The sequence below is a fragment of the Poecilia latipinna genome, unplaced genomic scaffold, assembly GCF_001443285.1.
Source record: "Poecilia latipinna isolate Pla-1442-1.1 unplaced genomic scaffold, P_latipinna-1.0 Scaffold623, whole genome shotgun sequence".
NCBI classification, from domain to species: Eukaryota; Metazoa; Chordata; class Actinopteri; order Cyprinodontiformes; family Poeciliidae; genus Poecilia; species Poecilia latipinna.
Genome location: NW_015113239.1, coordinates 239,530 through 258,617, shown reverse-complemented (window position 1 = coordinate 258,617; position 19,088 = coordinate 239,530). Strand labels below are relative to the sequence as shown.

Sequence of the window (19,088 nt, the reverse complement as noted above, 5' to 3'; positions counted from 1 at the left end):
CGAAAGGACCCACTCGGTGGCAAGCCGGTGGTGCGTCACAATTCCTTAAGAAAAAAAACACACACAAAAAAAAACGGGTGGAGATAGAGGTGGGAGAAAAAAGAGGACTAAAATAGCGCAGAACCTGCGGGTCAATGTCCACCAATGGCCACCAAGTCATTTGTGGTCTCAGAGCGGAGAGAAGAAAAGTGCCACAGGTGATGGAAGACATGAGCTGCTCTGAGCGTCGCCGTGTATGCGGGTAGAAGGTAGCGACATTAATCTCTGTATCGAAAACTTTGCCATGTGAAGAAAGCGGCTCAAAAAAAAAAGGAAAAGAAAAGAAAAACTCTGCAAAGTTGCAGAAGTTGAATCTGTTTAACCACGTCACTTCTCGGGAGATCATGAAAGTGCATCGCATGAGAACAAGTGGAGGAAGCTGAAGAAAGCCATCTCTTCACCGATGAGGCAGCCAAGTTCCCCTGCGCCTCTCCCTTTACGCACAGGCGAGGCGAGGACGGAGACCACCACATCAAGACGCTGAAAGATCGGAAGCACAACTACTTTTCCTTTCTTTCTTTCTTTTTTTTCTTTTTTTTTTTACTGAGACTCTTAACTTTTTAATAAGAGAAAGCGGGGGGAAAGCACATCATGGATGGAGAAGGAGGATCGTTCGGACTGGCAAGATCAGCCGCTGTAAAACTCTCCGAGATGGGCGAGAGGACCAAGCAGCTGGGCTCTGCGATGAGGGACCCTCACCAGCAGAAGCGGATCATATTAGTGATTGTTTGCGTGGCTCTTCTGCTGGACAATATGCTCTACATGGTCATTGTGCCAATTATCCCAGACTATCTTGCTGACCTGGAGAGCGAGCAATCAGAGCACGTCCACTTAGTGCTGCACCCCAACACTTCCTCAGCCAACAGCACAAGTCAAGACAAAAGCAACAAGGACAATTTAGACATCCAGATAGGCGTCCTTTTCGCCTCTAAAGCCATCCTGCAGCTCCTGGTCAACCCACTCTCAGGAACGTTCATAGATCGAGTCGGATACGACATCCCTCTCCTCATCGGGCTAACCGTGATGTTCGTCTCCACCTGCATTTTCGCCTTCGCGGAGAACTACGCGACGCTGTTCGTGGCCAGAAGCCTGCAGGGTCTGGGCTCTGCTTTCGCGGACACCTCCGGCTTCGCGATGATCGCTGACAAGTACACGGAGGAAGCGGAGAGGAGCCGAGCGCTCGGCATCTCCCTGGCGTTCATCTCGTTCGGGAGCCTGGTGGCGCCTCCCTTCGGAGGCGTCCTGTACGAGTTCGCCGGAAAGAGGGTCCCCTTCATCGTGCTCGCCTCTGTCTGCCTGGCTGACGGCTTTCTGCTGCTTACTGTCATCAAGCCCTTCTCCAACAGGACTCGGGAGAACATGCCAGTGGGCACCCCGATATACAGACTCATGATAGACCCCTACATCGCTGTGGTGGCCGGGGCGCTCACCGTGGCCAACATCCCGCTGGCCTTCCTGGAGCCGACTATCGCCAACTGGATGGAGACCACCATGCACTCCACTCAGTGGGAGATGGGACTCACCTGGCTGCCGGCCTTCTTCCCTCACGTCCTGGGTGTGTTCATTACTGTTAAACTGGCCGCGAAGAACCCCCACCTGCAGTGGTTCTACGGGGCTTTAGGCATGGTAATCATAGGGGCCAGCTCATGCACGGTCCCCGCATGCAAAACTTTCGGGCAGCTCATCGCCCCGCTGTGCGGCATCTGTTTCGGCATTGCGCTGGTGGACACGGCGCTGCTGCCGACGCTCGCGTTCCTGGTCGACGTGCGCCACGTCTCCGTGTACGGCAGCGTTTATGCCATCGCTGATATCTCGTATTCGATCGCTTACGCCATGGGTCCGATAGTGGCCGGCCAGATCGTGCACAACCTTGGCTTCGTCCAGCTGAATCTGGGCATGGGTCTGGTCAACGTGCTTTACGCGCCGGCGCTGCTGCTGCTGCGCAACGTGTGCCAAATGAAACCGTCCTACTCGGAAAGGGATAACCTGTTAGACGAGGCTCCGCAGGGGCTTTACGACACCATCAAGATGGAGGAGGTGAGGGCTAAAAAGAAGGGCTACAGTTCGTCGGGGAATTGCTTGTCGGTGGACGAAAATGGGTTCGATCCCTTCAGAGCGCAACAGTCCTCCGGTCCAGAGTACACCTAGACATTCCCGGCAGTGAGGAGTTTGATTCTAAGGAAGAGGCAGACAGGTCCTAAACTAGTGATTTCAACTTTTATGTATGTACAATATAAAACACCCAATCAAGAAAATTATGATTGTGTGAGATGATTGCCAAAGCATCTATTTCTTTCTTTCTCTCTTTTTTTCTTTTTCTCTTTGTCTTTCTTTGTCTGTTTCTTTTTTTCATCTCTTCCTGACTTCTTGTTTTATTTCTCTTTCTTTCTTTTTCCTCATACTGTGTCAAAAAAAAGTCTACGTGGCGTTCGTCAACATGAGTTTTTGTGAGAGAACTCGTTGAATTTGTGTGTACTACTGAGTATTGTATTAAAAGAATAAAGACAATAATTAATATGTGGGACCAACTAAACTGTAAGCAGCACATTCTCTCCCTCCTTCAGCACAAAAAAAATAGAATATTATCTTCTAGTTAGTTTTGCACATCGAAAGGCCTCCGTAGATTAACGATTCTGTGAATTATTCTCCAGATGCGTTTTATTTTTCTGTGGATATTTGAAGATAAGTGTGTCATGGTAAACGGGATCTGTACATAATGTGGATATATGCACAATGTAAAATTGTTAACGCGTTTATTTATTTGTGTGTGTGTGTGTGTGTGTGGGTGTGTGTGTGTGCGTGTGCGTGTGTGTGAAGACGATGGAAACAACAATGTCCTGATGAACAAATGTGTTTATTGGGATAAGCTGTGGTTTAATAAATCTTTGTTTGGATCTGTGTTCCAACAGTGGTTTCGTTTTTATTTCATTGTAGCTCAATAAAAAACGGAAGCTTTCCCGTATAGATAGATAGATAGATAGATAGATAGATAGATAGATAGATAGATAGATAGATAGATAGATAGATAGATAGATAGATAGATCTTGCACTTATTTTTAATAGTACAAAAACGCCTGTCTGTCTGTCTGTCTGTCTGTCTGTCTGTCTGTCTGTCTGTCTGTCCAGTGACATGGTAAAGTTTCCCAATACCTTTTTTTTAAAAAAAATCATAGTAGAACAGAGAGGCAGTATGCTATGGTTGCGCAACAGTTTCAGGAACTAAAATGCCGGAAACGCACAGAGACCAGTTTATAAATACGAAAGAAATATGCAAATAGACTTCGGACACCTGCAACAAACTAGTTTGCTGTCCACAATAACCGGCTCTTCTTGTTTAAAGGTAACTGCAAAGCGTATTAATTCCCGGACAGGCACCACGCTCCCTGACCACCAGTGGGGCCATGACAGGGAGCCCAGAAACTGGACTCTTAATATGCATCCAATTTATTATCGGATGCGGATGAGGGTGGAGGGAGGAGGTGGAGGGGAGGTGGAGGAGAGGGGAGGGGGACGAGCTGTCGGATAATATGTTACGAACTGATTTCGATGGGAGGAGTTTGTTGCCCCAGGGAAAAAGGTGAATACAAACACCTTCTGCATCTTTTCAAGCTGCGCTTTCATGTGGAGCCGCAGCATCGCGGCGAATTCAGCGATGGGTTTTTTTGTTTTTCGTTTTTTGTTTTTTTTTTCCTCCCTGCAACTCGCAACATGAGAGTTGAATGGCGTCTGGGCCACAATGTGAAACTTTAGCGCTTTCCTCGGACTCCCCGAGTGCTGCAGAAACAAGGTAAGACGTTTTTTTTTTTTTTTCCCCTACCACTCCTAAAATTTGATTGATTTGAATTTAATTTTATTGTGTACGTATAACATTACCTTGTCTAACAATATTTATTGACCTGTAATTGCGTGTACATGCGTCCGCTTAAAAACATTCAGAACTTTGAAAAATATTTAGACCGACTTTTGGTATTTGTTCGTTTGTTGAAAAGTCTAAAGTTTTTCCCGTTTTTAACATGTAACATAATTGACACAATCTTCTTTTTCAAATTTTGTGATGTTACTAAGTTATACACTTCTTTTCGGACATTGTTCAAACTTTAAACTGCTTATAAGATGTTATTTTCTATCTCAACTATTATTGTGAAGTGGCAGTTCGGATAATGATTCATCTTTTATTAAGTGGTCTAATACAATCTTTTCAACTATATTTTAATTGTATTTTCTATATTTATATTCCATTACTTTTGTGTGATTGGGTTAAAATAACTTTCTTTGTAAAGTGCCTTGAGTTGACATGCGCTATGAACTGAAGTTATGCAAATGAATTAAATTAAATTATGCTTGTGCTTTTAAAAACATCATCATTTCAACTTGTTAAGAACTCCAAAAACATTCTGACTTACTTTAGAAATTGTTTCGTGAATTAAAAAAATATATATATATATCGTTTTTTTTTTTCACTCGGTGAAATAAATCGACGTGTGTCTTTATAAACTTTTTTGTTTGTTGAAAATTTAATGGGCTATTTTAAGGAACTGATTTGGTCACTTAAAGAGTTTGACATTTTAGGTAAACTGACTACTTTTTGAGATTATTACATTTTTAAAAACTTAAGTATGTCCCACAATTTTGCAAAAACACAAGGTTTTGCTGTAAAACGGGTATTCCAGTGCAATCAACCAATGTAAAAAAAAAAAAAATATACAACGTTTGTATCAAGTTGACTTTAATTACATTGACAATTATCTTCAATTTAATTAATAAAGTAAAACTGGGGCGTTCATCTTTTACATTAGATAATAGACTCCATTTGTTGACTCAATGTGTCAGTCTCTTCAGGAATGAATGATGAGCGTTAGTGTTTAAGCTGAATGCCTCGTTGCGGCGCTGAGCGGTGGGACGCAGCTGGAATCCAAGGACGTGAAGCAAATTGCATTTAAGCTGCAAAACGATGAGGAATGGAAGCACGTCGAGTCATTTCCAAGCAGCATTGATGCATTTCTCAAAGGGGCATACTTTTATTTATTCCCTGTCTTTCTTTCTTATTTCCCCTCCCTGTCCTTTTTTAAATGTTGCCCCATGTTTCAAAGCAGGGACGGTCCTGAGAGGTCTTTTTTCACCTGACCGGACTGAACTGCAACAATGTCAGCACTACAGAAACAAGCGACAAGAGGCCAAGAAGTATGAAATGTTATTTCTTTTTTTTGTTGTTGTTTGTTTGTTTGTCTTCTTAAATTTTGGGCAAAGAACTTTGTTCTTCTAGAGTCAAAATGGGGGGTGGGGGGATTGCCGCTGCTGAATTCAGAACCGCGGAGAGCGCACAGATCAGAAACCCCATTTGACCACTAGGGGCGTACGTTTCAGATAATCACTTGAAAACTGCCGTTATTTCATATTATCCCGCCACAATCACGAGTTAGTTTGTTTGCTGAATAACAGAATCACTATCGCCATTTTATAGTTTCCATAACAACCACTTTTGTAAATATTTCTTCTAATCCACTGTGGAGCCTCATTTCACTACAGCCTCCAACTTATCAATATTTACCACTTGGCTTATAAACAGTGTGCATATCAACATCAGACAGAAAACATAATCACTTTGCATTTTCTAGCAAAACCCATGAGGTGGTGGAATTTATTCTAAGATAAGCCTGGGAGCCAATGGGATTAAATGTTAACTCAGACACTAATGAAACTAGATTCATTCAAAGCATCTTTATCTAAAGAAAAAAATACCCTAAACTTGTGGAAATACATACAGGTGTAGTGTAGGTGTCATTGGTGACATTCGTGGCATGGATGTGCTTTTAATGATGGACTTCATACATGATTTTTTTTTTTCATGTTTCAAGAGTTTGAATTAATTTTTGACTTTTTCCCCCCCCCCAAAACTCCACAATCCAACAAAATTTACTTTGAAAGTCAAGTCGGTTGGGTTTGGTTGATCCCACCAAACACGACTAACTAACTACATGTAGACATTAATCTGGTCTTTGTGCCGTTTCACCTTTAACTTTCCAACCAAATTCTGTGTTATTTAGATGTAAAATTAACCCTTTAAAGGGAACAGTCAAGCCATTCATAAACTGGAATGTACTAGAACACCAGTATCATGGTCCACAGTGAATTCAATTTTACATCATACATTCTTCAAAACTAACAAATTAACTCTACCGATTTAGCTTGTTGGTGGTTGTCATTGGACATTTAGCCAAATATTATTCAGGATGCATGCACATTTGAGCCTCTATATACGATTTTGTCCATTTTTAGGTGAAAGAAATTCTATAAGACCTGACTGCACACTGAAAAAAGAACAGTTTGAATCATCGTCAAAAGCCAAGAATGAGTTTTACGATGAGTTTGTGGAGACTTCTACCCAATACTGTTTTTGTTTTGACTTCAGGTCTTGCCGAAGGTCCCTGTGCCCCCACTCAAACAAACCCTCGACACCTACCTGAAATGCGTCCAGCATCTTGTGAAAGAAGAGCAGTTTAAGAAGACCAAGGCCATCGTGGAGAAGTTTGGGGCTCCTGGAGGTGTCGGGGAGATCCTTCAGAAGAAACTTTTGGAGCAGAAGGACAAAAAAGCCAACTGGGTAAAGTTGTTTTAAAATGTCTTTTCCACTACTATAAATGTTGAGTTGAGAGTTTTTCTTGCACCAATAAAGCTTCTTGCGCCTGTTTTTTTTTTTCATGAATATGTGTATGTGTTCCTCCTTTGTGTATATAACAATATTTCATAAGTTCAGTCCCTAAAAAGGATTTATAGAGCATTCCCTTGTCTTTTGCCACCTCATTTTTCCCTTATGTGTCTGGGTAAGTGGTCCAGCTCAGTGAAGTCCATCACACTCCCACTCCTCTTTTCACCTGGTGGATGATACACGGCATTGTTTTTCTCTACTCCATTGCCCATTGCTCCTATATCTGAAAGCAATAGAGCTTTAAATAAAGAGCAATATTTCTTACAAAGTGTCCCTGTGCTTCCATTCAGGTCTATGACTACTGGCTGGAAGACATGTACCTAAGCAATAGGTTGGCCCTGCCTGTTAACTCCAATCCCGCCATGGTGTTTCCAAAACAGGCTTTCAGAGATCACAAAGATGCTCTCAGGTATATGCTGCTTGTTTTGTTTTTTTTTTTCTAAGTCATATATTTTATTTCAGTTTGTTTGTAGCCAGGATGAAGGACTGTGAATGCATTTTTTCTACCACAAAGCATAGTAAGTGGAAGCATCTCTGTCTTGAGGGTGTTTTTTATTTTATTTTTATTTTTTTTCAAAATTAATAAAACTAAATAGAGAGCAGCCTTGGAATAAAGCATGTTTGAGGCTGCAAAAGACTTGAGACTGGGGCAGGAGTTCATTTTCCAGCACGACAAATGCTCTAAGCACACAGACACAGCTACAATAGGAGGATTACATTAAAGCGTGCTCATTTGCTGAAATGACCCAGTCAAAGTCCAGACCCAAAACCAATTGACAATCTGTGGCCAGACTTGAAAATCGATGTTCACAGCTGCCCTCCATCCAATATGATTGTCTTAGACATCTTTAAATGATTGAGGTCCTATTAAGCTCAGATGTATACTGAGCACATGCCACACATTAGAAACATTTTGGAAAAATTAAAAAATAATAACTATGTAGGTTTTGAAATAATCTTTGCTTGAAGTTTATTTACGTTTTTCATTCACAAAGATCATCTATTTTTGTTGTCGACACCCACTGCTGTTTTGACAAAGCGTAAATAATCAGAGAGCAAAGCAATAGGAAGGAATATGCAGTGAAGCAGCTTGTAGCATCAGTAATACAGGCAGCATCAATCCTGTCAGTTGCAGCCTGTTGTGAGGGATTATCATAATGTTCCTAAATTCCACATTTATTACAAACAGCATAAAACATACATGTTGAGTTTTGTCAGCTGTTGACAAGGTTTGTGTTCATTTCAACAGACAGAGATGCTGAATTACAGTCATGCTCATTTATTAAGTGAACCCTGCTCCACCAGGCATGAGGTCTGCTCCGTCCATCTCTGCAACCCGACATCAGCTTTTGTCAGCTCATGATCCACAAGCTGAATGTTTCCAGAACACACACACACACACACAAAAAGCAGCTGGTTACCTACTGACGCGGCCACTTATTAGATCGGGAGTGACAGGGCCAAGCTCTCCGCAGAGACCGCCGCTCAGGCCTCATTCAGAGGGTTTGGTGTGCTGCAACTGTCTCCTCTGTATCGATTTGGCTTTGAACGTAATAACACTGAGACAAATGACATACAACATAAGACCTGACAAGTTTGCCTGCTCACACACACACACACACACAAATAAATGCATGCACTGTATCCTAGTAATTTACCATGATTTGATTACGGTTAGCCTTTTGAGAGATGGGAGGTTATTGAATTATACTCACCAACCAATCCTCTTTGTGGCTTCAGTGTTTTACACCGAACATTCGTTGTGTTTTGAAAATTTTACCTATTTCTGCTCCCCTAAGATTTGCTGCTCGTCTCATCTGTGGGGTGTTGGAGTATAAGGCTCTCATTGACGCGTAAGTCCAGTAACTGATCAACTACCACATTGTAGATGCTTCTGATCAATCCTGAAAACCCCTCAACAGTCTGACTCAAATGTCTGTAATGGTGTGTCTTAGGAGAAAGCTGCCTCTGGATTTTGCTCGAGGCCAGTTAGCAGGGACTCCTCTGTGCATGGAGCAGTATTACCGCCTCTTCACCTCCTACCGCTACCCGGGGCTGAAGACGGATACGCTGAAGACCGACTTGAACGCTACCTCCTCGGCGCCAGAACACGTGATCGTGGCATGCAAAAACCAGGTCAGTTAAATGGCTGCTAATGGGTTTTTTTACACCACATCACACTTCTAACTGAACATAATGTTGCATTGTCAATACAATTGATGTAAATAGTGTGCACAGTGCTGTTGAAATGCATATTTTTTTGCGATTTGGAGTGCCAGCAGCTGTAAAATAATACATTTCACATGATTTTGATTTAATTTCAACATTAAGTCTTCTTTGGTTTACACCAAAATCAAGATCTTACTACCATCAATGGCATCCCTTACCTTAGACATCCTTCTGGATGGCCCTGACTCCAGGGTCAATTTAAATGTGGGCCATGCATGCACCAAAATGGATGGATCTTCCATTGCAGATGTGGCACAAGAGCTGTGGTCAGAGGTCAATATGCCGGTTGAAGCTGCAACCAGAGGTTGTAAAAGTAGACCAACAGTGATGGACACCATCATGCTCAACAAGGTGGCCTTTAGGACCTGGTCGACTCCTAAAGCAGCTGCCAAACCAGACAGATGGAAGGTGCTGTGGTGAAGAATCATGTCTGGTAGAATGAAGTCCTGGCGACAAGCTTGTATTAGATCTGCTGGTCAAAGGAGTCAGTTAGGGCATCTGATGAAGATGCCTCCAAGGATGTTCACTGAAAGGTTTTCTGAGTATGTACCACAGAGGAGGAAGTCTTAGTTCAGACCAAGACCACAATGTACAAGGTACATTCAAGGAGATCTGGCAAGGAATGGATGTTTTCGTCATGAGAAAACAGTCTCTTGTACTCTCCGTACACTTGTAGGGGGCCGGATTGATCCTCAAGAGTCATCCTCACAATCTGATCAATTTGGGGAACATTTGCAAGATAGAGTTAGTAAATAATGACAAATAAAGAACACGTGATGCTGCAATTTAATCTAAATATGCTCTCATGTTTTTTGATCATATTTCAGTGCAACTGTTAACTCCAAACTTAAGAATTGCTTTTTGTACATTTTACTGCTGAATTATGTAAATTAGTATGGAATGTAATCATTTACTTTTTGCTAAAGCTTCAGTGCAACAGATTTGACAACATCCTGACCACCAGATATATTATGTCATCAGTATGACTCCAACAATCCAACAGCAATATAACTTCTATTTGACCTGGTAGCTTCATCTGTAATTTTAATATTGTCTGGGAGAAGACATTGAAACTCCAGTGTGGTGAGCTACACGTGGCTCAATGTCAAATTTTGAGGTTTAACAAACACAGACGCTTTCAGGAAACTGTGGTTTTGTTATCTGATGTTACAGTGTCCATTTGAATAGATTTTTCTGATTACGTGGATGAGGAAAACCAAAGCTTTAACAGAACAGTGGCAGCTAAGAGGGGGAAAAAAAACCCCACTGATTTACATGTTTTAAGACATGAAACGTGCAAGAGCAACATCAGCAATTCTTGTGCGTATTTATAGCAGCCTAACAGATTGATATCTCTCCTCTAACTGCAGAATCTGAACTCTGCTCCAGCAGAGGCTGAAAGTATTGCAGTAAAAATATAACTAGAAACACTATTTGTGACTTTAAATGTCTTTAATGAGAGATTTTGTGGTTTAAGACTTAACTGTTCCCAAAACAGCTTCCCTCATACCTTGTGTGTGCCCAGTGCCGTCTCGTTTCCCCCAAAGCACAACAATCCCGAGCAATTCTCATCATTCACACAAACGCATGCAAGCCAGCGACGCCAGCATCTGGAGGAGCTCTCACCTGGAAACGGCTCTGGGAGCATTCAGCAGTCTGTTGAATATAAAGGTCTGTCTCTGTGGAAACAGGAAGGAGTTAGCTTCATTACTGCTGATTAAATCTGCCACTTTGCTTTAGCTCTTCTTCCAGTAGCATTATTTTTAATGAATGGCAGCAGAGGAGCTTGATGCTAACAACTGGGCGTCTTTAGTTTCTGCCATAACTGTCAGTGCCACAGGTAAAAACACTTATTTGCCAGGCAGCCATTTTAACAAATTACAACAAAGCCTTGGCAAGATGTTCACATGCATTTGCTTTCCTCCTGAGTCCGTATTTCACACAATCACATTTTGCCGCAGTTGCAGTTGGAAATAGCTTAGTCTCAGTCAGATTGGACTAATAGGATCCCTTAATGGCATTTCCAGAGACCCTCCCAACATGACGCAAAGAACAACAACAAAAAGCAAATAAGAAAAGCTTAAAATGAGCTTTAAAATACAAGTGAAAGGGAGCCAGGTTATGGGGTGATGTGCTCCCTGCTAGAGGCTGAGCAGCAGCATTCTGGACTAACTGCAGACATTTGAGTTCGGACTGGCTGACTCCAAGGTAAAGAGAGTTACAGTAATCAAGCCAGGATGCAATGAAGGGATGAATTACTTTTTCAAAATGTTGTTTCAAAGGAATTTGCTGTACCTTTGCCAGCTGTCTAAGGTAGTAAGGACAGGATTGCAGGATTGGATTTATGGTTTTCTTTTATTAAATGAAACCATTTAAATATGCATTTAGGGTTTCTTTGCTGGTATTGAAATTTGCTTCATGATTTGATGATGAGTCAAAACAGTAAAAAAAATAAAAAAATAGGGGAGTAAGTACTTTTCCACAGCTCGCATTTTGTAAGTCTGAAAGTTCAATTTTGGTCTCATCCAACCAGAGTTCCTCGTTTTGCATGTTTTCAGTTTCCACTATGTGATTTTGGCAAACAGCTAAAAATAATTAAAGTTTCTCAACAGTAGCTTTCTTCTCATGCCTTTTCCACATAGGACTGACTGATGGTGTGGATGACTGATAGTTGTCCTGCAGAATTTTACATTGGGGCTATTTGTTGATCTTCCACAGATTATTATTATTATCTCATTGCTTCTCTCATTGACGCTCCTGTCAGTTTAAATCTATTGAGTTGTCATGCTCTTTCCATTTCGAAACCTAACTCTTTAAGGTATCCAAAGCTTTGGATGTGCTTTTGCTGCTTAACCCTTGAGCTGCCTGCTGTGCTCCTTGGCCCTCAGGATCCTGTTTGTTCATCAATGTCATCTAACAAACCTCTGAGACCTTCACAGTACTTTAGACTGAGATGAAATTACGCTTTGATTGCTAATTATGAAATCTATTTTTCCTCATTAGTTTTTCCTCTTGGATGTAGTCGCAAACAACAAACAGCTCAACGAGGCGGAGATCTTCCTCCAGCTGGAGAAGATCATGAAAATGTCAGAAAATGCTGAAGAGAGACTCCCTCCTTTTGGGATCCTGACCTCAGATGGAAGGACTGAATGGGCACAAGCTAGGGAAGCACTAATAAAAGGTCACCCAGCACCTCCTCCGCCTTCCTCATTACTTTCTTGGGTTTGTAATAACCTGTCAGATATGTAAACTCCCCTCCTCCCTTCCTGTGTCCAGATCAAGCTAACCGTGACTCTCTGGCTCTGATTGAGAGCTGCATATGCGTGGTGTGTTTGGACGAGCCCTGCGGCATTCCGCCCAGCGACACCAACAGGGCGCTGATGCTGCTGCACGGTGGCGGCCGGGAACGGAATGGCGCAAACCGCTGGTATGACAAATCAATGCAGGTGAGGCTTTAACACGGTCACGTCACTTTGTCTTCAACCTTATAATCTGGGCAACTATTTACTCCGCCTTCTCTCAGTTTGTTGTAGGAACGGATGGGGTGTGTGGGGTGGTGTGTGAGCATTCCCCGTTTGAGGGAATAGTCATGGTGCAGTGCTCAGAGTTCCTTATGAAACGCATGTAAGTCAGCACCCTACATCGACTTGCCATGCCAGTCAATGCATCTGACCCAGGCAGGGTGTTATTGTTGTGATCAGAACAGGGAGTCCCTCCAGGACGGTTCAGCCGTCCAGCACCAAAGCACTACCCCCTCCAAGGAGGCTGCTGTGGAAATGCAACTCCCACGTTCAGGCTCTCCTAGAAGCATCTGGAGACAGACTGCAGAGGCAAGAACACCGTGCACTAAAGTTTCCAAATCTAAATTTACTAATTCAGTGCCTTGTCAAGGTATTTTTGTCTCTGGAAGTTCTGAATTTGTTGTCATGTTACGACAAATTACTTTAAACTTGATATAAATTTGAGGTAATAGACCAACACGAATAGTGTGTCATTGTGAAGTGGAAGGAAAATTAAACTGTTTTTTTAGTTTTTCAAATTATGCACAAATAAAAAACTGAAGGTGTGCATCGGTTGTATTGTCTTTGATTTGTACTCCACCATTCACTGTAATTATAGCAGCGAGTCTTTTAGGGTTTCCCTGAATTTTTGTATATACCTCTTTCCAAACCAGCTCAAGCTAAGTCAAAGTGGAGGCAGAGCATCTGCAAACATCCATTCATCCAACATCTATGCCCGCTTGTTCCATGCAGGGTCGCGGGGGAGGTGGTGCCCATCTCCAGAGGTCACTGGGTGAGAAGCGGGGTACACCCTGGACAGGCTGTGAGTCCATCACAGGGCAACACAGAGACACACAAGGACAAACAACCACGCACGCACACTAAGAGCAGTTTAGGAGGCCAATCAACACGCTTGCTTTTGGACTGTGGGAGAAAACCTGCAGGAAACCCATGCATGCAGGGGTAAAACATGCAAACTTCATGCAGAAAACATCTCAGACCGGGTTTCAAAACCAGGACCTTGTTTCCACAAAGAAGTGCAACAAACTGCATTAACATCCAGAACCTCCGTGGACAGTAGTTTTCAAATTTTGTCACAAATTCTCAGTTGGACTGTGAATTTTTGCTTTTTGAAACCATTTGCATTAGAGGCATTTTAGCTCTCTCTATGCAAGTCTTTAATAGGCTCCCTTCAAAGATTTCCCAATATTCAGTTTAATCTTTCTTCTCATTAACTTTTCTGTTGAAAAGGCTGAATAAAAGCCTCACACCGCCATTACCATGTTTCATAATGGGAATGGTGTGTTTGTCTCATCTATCCAGCGCACCTTTTTTCACGAGTTTGTTATGTTTCCTACACGGCTTTTCCAAAAATGTTGAAAGCTGCAAATGTTTTTTCCTTCCACTTTGCATGTGCCTCTTAATGTTGGTCTATCACATAAAATCCCAATGAAAACATGTAATTTAGAGAGTATAATGTGACGAAATGTGTAAGAGTTTTAGGGAGATGAATACTTTTCGAGGCACTGCGATTACAGATATTCCTGTTTCACATTCTGTTTCATACTCTTTCATGTTTCACTTCAGGCTGGTGAACAATCTTGACATGGATGTTTTCACATTTGAAACTTACGGAAAAGAATTTATCAAAAAACAGAAGATGAGCCCAGACGCATTCATACAAATCTCCTTGCAGCTTGCATTTTACAAGTAAAGTATACCACTCACGCAGTACACAGTAAACACCACGTGTAAATATAATCGCTCATTTCAAATCCAAACCGTCAGATGCAGAGGAAGGCTGGTGTCCACGTATGAGAGTGCTTCGCTTCGTCGTTTTCGAGAAGGTCGGGTAGATAACATCCGTTCAGCCACAGCTGAGGCCCTGGCCTTTGTGAGGTCCATGGCCGACGAGAGGGCAACTTTCACAGTGAGTCGTTTGTCTCACTTTCTCCCTGATAATCAACTCCCAGAACAATGGTCACCTGTAAATGAGACAGGTGTGAACGGCCAGTTAGAGGCATGCCAAACCAAGTAACTCCAGTCAAACAGATGATCTCCCTGCAGATTTATCCAACGCATGATGCATAGTATCCTGCACCGCTTGATGTGTTTTACGTTGCTTGAAGAATATATCTTGTGTTTATCTTTGCAAGGACTCTGAAAAAATGAAACGACTGAAGGATGCAGTAAAGGCCCAGACAGACTACACAATCGCAGTGAGTATTGTGTCTGTTGGAAAGGTTGGGGTCAAGTGTAAAAACATATTCTGATCATTTTTCACCAGATCATTTTGTAAAATCTTTTTTCAAACTTGTTTTCTGTTACACTTTTGGTCAGTAGTAAAGTAAGGTAGTAAAGTAGGCTTAAAGATGCATAATAACAAACCTCAATCTAAAGGAATACCACAACAGAAAATAAATGACATTATTGACCTCAATCAGTCTGGAAAGGGTTTCAATCACATTTCTAAGGCTTTGGGACACTAATGAACTACTCCAAGATCAATTATCCATTAAAAAAAGGCCCATTTTTCATTCGTTAAGTAAATATCTTGAATGTTCCAAACACATCTGGGGAATATTCTTTGGCTGATGAGCAAAAAGGGAAACATTTTTGGAAGATTTGTATCCAATTCACTGAGCTGAAAGGCGAAACTTTCAATTCCAAAGAGAACGCACCATCATCACTTTGTGATGTTCTGGAGTAGCCTAGTCAAAATCTATGTTTAAAAACAATGGAGAAGCTTCGACCAGATTTTAATGCCTAAAAATATGTCCAAATTAAAACAAATCTGGATCAAAATTTCTCCAAAGCAACGTCTTTGATCACAAATGTTTTGGTGGCTGTTTCATAGAACTTGACCAGTATGAAACTTGGGCTGAGCCTCTTAGCATTTTGGTTTTCTAATTGTATTGATTTTTTTTACTCAGGCAATTACAGGAATGGCAATAGACAATCACCTCCTTGGACTTCTGAAGGTCTCAAAGCAGCTGAACATGGAGAAGCCAGAGATCTTCTGTGACGAGACATATCTGGCCAGTAACCATTTCACCCTCTCTACCAGTCAGGTGCAATTATCTACTATTTATTTTCTAAAAAATAAAAAAAACCTCAAGTTTTTAAAAGTACTTGAGGATTTTTAAAAACTTAAATGAATTTGTAATATCACCTTTGGTTCAGTGAAGATGCTCTTAGTGTATTCGGAAAGAGAACTTTTAAAAAGCGTGATTGCAAAATCTTGTACGAAACAATAAAATATGTGCAACACTATATAAGAACCAATTAAGATATTTAGTTCATCCAGTTGCACAGACTCATGCCGATGGCTCGGTGTTTGTTGCAAGCGGTCTTATTAATTTTAGACTCCAGTAAAATGAGCTGCCTCAGCAAAACGTTTGGTTTTCCAGACCTCTCTTTTTCCACCATTGGACACTTTCTTGGCAGCACTTAGCGCCCACACTTTAAATAATTAGTTTTTCTTACACAATGCTTTAAACGAGCGCATGCATCAGGTTGATGAAAGGAGCTTTAATGATAAGCTTCCACAGAACCTGGCAGTTATAGTGCTTGGCTAAGAGGTAATTATATTAACTTTGAGCATCGGGGAAATATTTTCAGCCGCAAACAAAAAGAAAAACTAACTGGTCACAAATCCAGTAGAGCTGAAATATAACAGAACTTGTTAGCACAGATAAAAACATACACTTATATAGAAAAGAGGATATTTTATTAATCAAAAGAGACATGTCAGGTAAAAACAGAGAAGATCTAGTTGTGTCCTGTCCTGGGTTAAAAGAAAACTTTATTCTAACGTCACTTGACTGTGAAAAAATAATGACAACTTTTTTATATACTGGAAAAAAAAAACATTAAAATGTCCAACCCACTCAAAAATCCCTGGACTGTATGTGTTTATCTCCAGGTTCCTACAACAGTGGAGATGTTCTGCTGCTATGGACCTGTGGTGCCCAACGGCTACGGCGCCTGCTACAACCCGCAGCCGCATCACATTGTCTTCAGCGTGGCGAGTTTCTGGGAGAACACGGAGACGAGCTCAGCCGTTTTCGTCAAAGCCCTAAACGAGGGCCTGTTGGAAATCTGGGATCTGTGCAACAGGAGTGCAGCTGCAGCTACCAAACCACCGGAAAGCAGCCCTGCAGCTGGCCCGCCTCGTAAATCAGGAAAGTAAACTATATAGATAGAACCTCCCCTATACTCACCTAGTCGGATCTTAGAGTTAGCTTCAGTTAGCTTAATAGTTCAAGAAAAATGAAAAGCCTTATAAATGAATATTTAACTACATAAAAAATATATATGTACATCTTTAGAAAATATATAGAAAAGAAAAACGAGTAGGTAAATTTCCTTTCTGGATGCGTAAGAATGATGTGGGGTTCAAAACTGACTCTGGTGGACTGAAGTAAGTCGGTCTGCTGCACTTAAGGAACTTGAAGCCATGTCTGTTTGTAGCACCAGTCTGAGGATTCAGTCCTCAGTCTAAGAGTTATTTAAAAGATCCTTCCTGTGAATATTACATCTAACTTACACTACATGAAGTATTAACCTATAAAACAGGACAGCGACTGAAAAAAATCTGAATAGAGTATAGTATAATTTATTAATGCCATCTGGTATTTGTGAATGAGCTTTGCCATTTGAGCTACACTGTGACTTTAAATGTTCAAATATACGATGTATCAATATGTGTAATTTATTATTTTTTTAATCATAAGGTTTCCAAAGAGATGTTGTATATGTGAAGTATGTCTTTTAAAGCACTTTAACACACACACACACACACACACACACACACACACACACACACACACACACACACACACACACACACTCGTAGACATATGTAGTTGAAACCAGATATATACATACACTACAGGTGATGCTTTCAAGCATTTTTTAAAATTTAATTATGATGATGTTCTGCGTCCAGCTGACTTAAAACCTCACATTTAAGATTCGAACATTTCCTCATGTTTTCGAATAGAAGAAAACATTTTTTACAACAGAAATTGGGGCTTCATGAAAATGATGAACAGCACCTGCTTGAAGGTTGTTATCTTGAAAAGGTTCTTTAAATCTGACAAACGAGCCTAATTGGAATTCATATTCTAAGTCAACAATTAAGATTTCACAAAGACACACAACAAATACAAGATGACAACTTATTTGTTCAAATTCCAGTGTAGTAATTGCAAATTTCTAGACATGTTATGTATTACAGCAATAGTGGCAATGATATGTGGATATGTGTTACGAGTCATCAGTGCTGCTTTATTATCAAGTTATAAACAAGTATGTATGCTTACCATATGTATATATTTAGAATTTGTCCTTTCATTTGCATTTAAAGCAGATGCAATACATGAAATAGATAAAACCAGTTATGTACTGCATATCTTAAGCAATCTGTGCAATAATATACGAAGTGCAGTGAAGGTTTTGTGCAATCTGACGGATGAGCTCATTATGTGCATGGAGCTTCTTCATTGATAAATCAATAAGAGTTGCTATTTTTATATTCAGAAATAAAAGAAACAAATACTACATGAAGTTATGAGACTAAAAACGTTTATTCGTCAGAAAAAGTCCCTGCAAGTACGTGTTGTGGGTCTTATTTATTTTGTGAACTCTAAGTGGCAATCAGTGTTAAAGGTGCCAAGATAATTACTGTCTTGTTGTGTATCCACAAACCAAAGTGAATGTATTGTGATTTTAAAGCTGAGATAAGTATTATACCTGAGATGTGTGTGTTTAATCCTCTATAAAGCTACAACAATTTCGATTAAATACTAATAAAATCTCATAAGTGCAAATTCAGAATGCCTTCAAATGATGTAAAAGTATTGCTGTCATTTGTCTGAAGAAAACACCTATTAATGTGGGAACAACATGGTTAAGATGTATTTGTCACAAATTGTTTTTTTTTTCTTGTATGTATCACCCAATAATGTATTTATTGATAATTATAGGACAAATCTGTATAAATGTGGCTTCTGCTGCAGAAGTCCTCACATCACTTGAATTTTTTTCTCATCTTGACATTTTGTTGGGACTTCGTGTGATGGGTCAACACAAAGTGGTACAAAACTGTGACGTGAAAGTAAAACCATAAAGTGTTTTGTTTTTCTTGAAAAATAAAAACCTAAAGAAAGCGTGGTAAACATATTAATTCAGATCGCTTTACTGTGAAACCATTAAATAAAATCTAGTGCAGCCAGTTGTCTTCAGAAGTGGTTTATTTATTGAACAAAATCCATCTGTGTAATTTAATTCCATTAGGAAACTGCTGTGTGAAAACCTCAGTTGAAAACTAACACTGCACATCACCATGAAAACATCATCGCAGCACCGACACGTGGCGGTGGAGCCGTCGTTCTAGTATTTTGTCCAGGTGTAGTGATGACAAATGGCTGCTGAAAAACTGCAGAAATCATGAAATTTAAAAAGCTGTAATTTACGAACTTCCTCAACATTAGTGTTAGCTCTACTGAGAGCTGACACCCACAAAAATAACATTATATAATCAGATTATCCATTTATAAACCTGCTGTGATAAGATGTCTGTCTACAACAAGCAAGATACTGACAACAGA

At 40.7% G+C, this 19,088-nt stretch overlaps 2 protein-coding genes across 3 annotated transcripts; both read left to right on the top strand.

Annotated features, from left to right (window-relative positions):
• On the top strand, nucleotides 1-2,947 carry LOC106954050 (probable vesicular acetylcholine transporter-A). The gene has a single exon (XM_015043283.1). The coding sequence runs from the start codon at nucleotides 631-633 to the stop codon at nucleotides 2,185-2,187; it is 1,557 nt and encodes a 518-aa protein (XP_014898769.1). The 5' UTR covers nucleotides 1-630; the 3' UTR covers nucleotides 2,188-2,947.
• A 628-nt stretch (nucleotides 2,948-3,575) lies between these two features.
• Nucleotides 3,576-17,196, top strand: LOC106954049 (choline O-acetyltransferase-like). 2 transcript variants are annotated; one of them, XM_015043282.1, is made up of 15 exons: nucleotides 3,576-3,826; nucleotides 5,133-5,220; nucleotides 6,449-6,640; nucleotides 7,036-7,154; nucleotides 8,545-8,598; nucleotides 8,701-8,881; nucleotides 11,978-12,155; nucleotides 12,251-12,420; nucleotides 12,498-12,598; nucleotides 12,676-12,804; nucleotides 14,062-14,184; nucleotides 14,263-14,404; nucleotides 14,631-14,693; nucleotides 15,408-15,545; nucleotides 16,400-17,196. In XM_015043282.1, exons 2-15 carry the CDS (start codon nucleotides 5,182-5,184, stop codon nucleotides 16,664-16,666), a joined length of 1,896 nt encoding a protein of 631 aa, XP_014898768.1. In that variant the 5' UTR covers nucleotides 3,576-3,826; nucleotides 5,133-5,181; the 3' UTR covers nucleotides 16,667-17,196. The 2 variants fall into 2 exon arrangements, with proteins under 2 accessions (XP_014898768.1, XP_014898767.1); XM_015043281.1 differs by having other exon boundaries at nucleotides 5,130-5,220.
• Nucleotides 17,197-19,088: the final 1,892 nt, after the last annotated feature.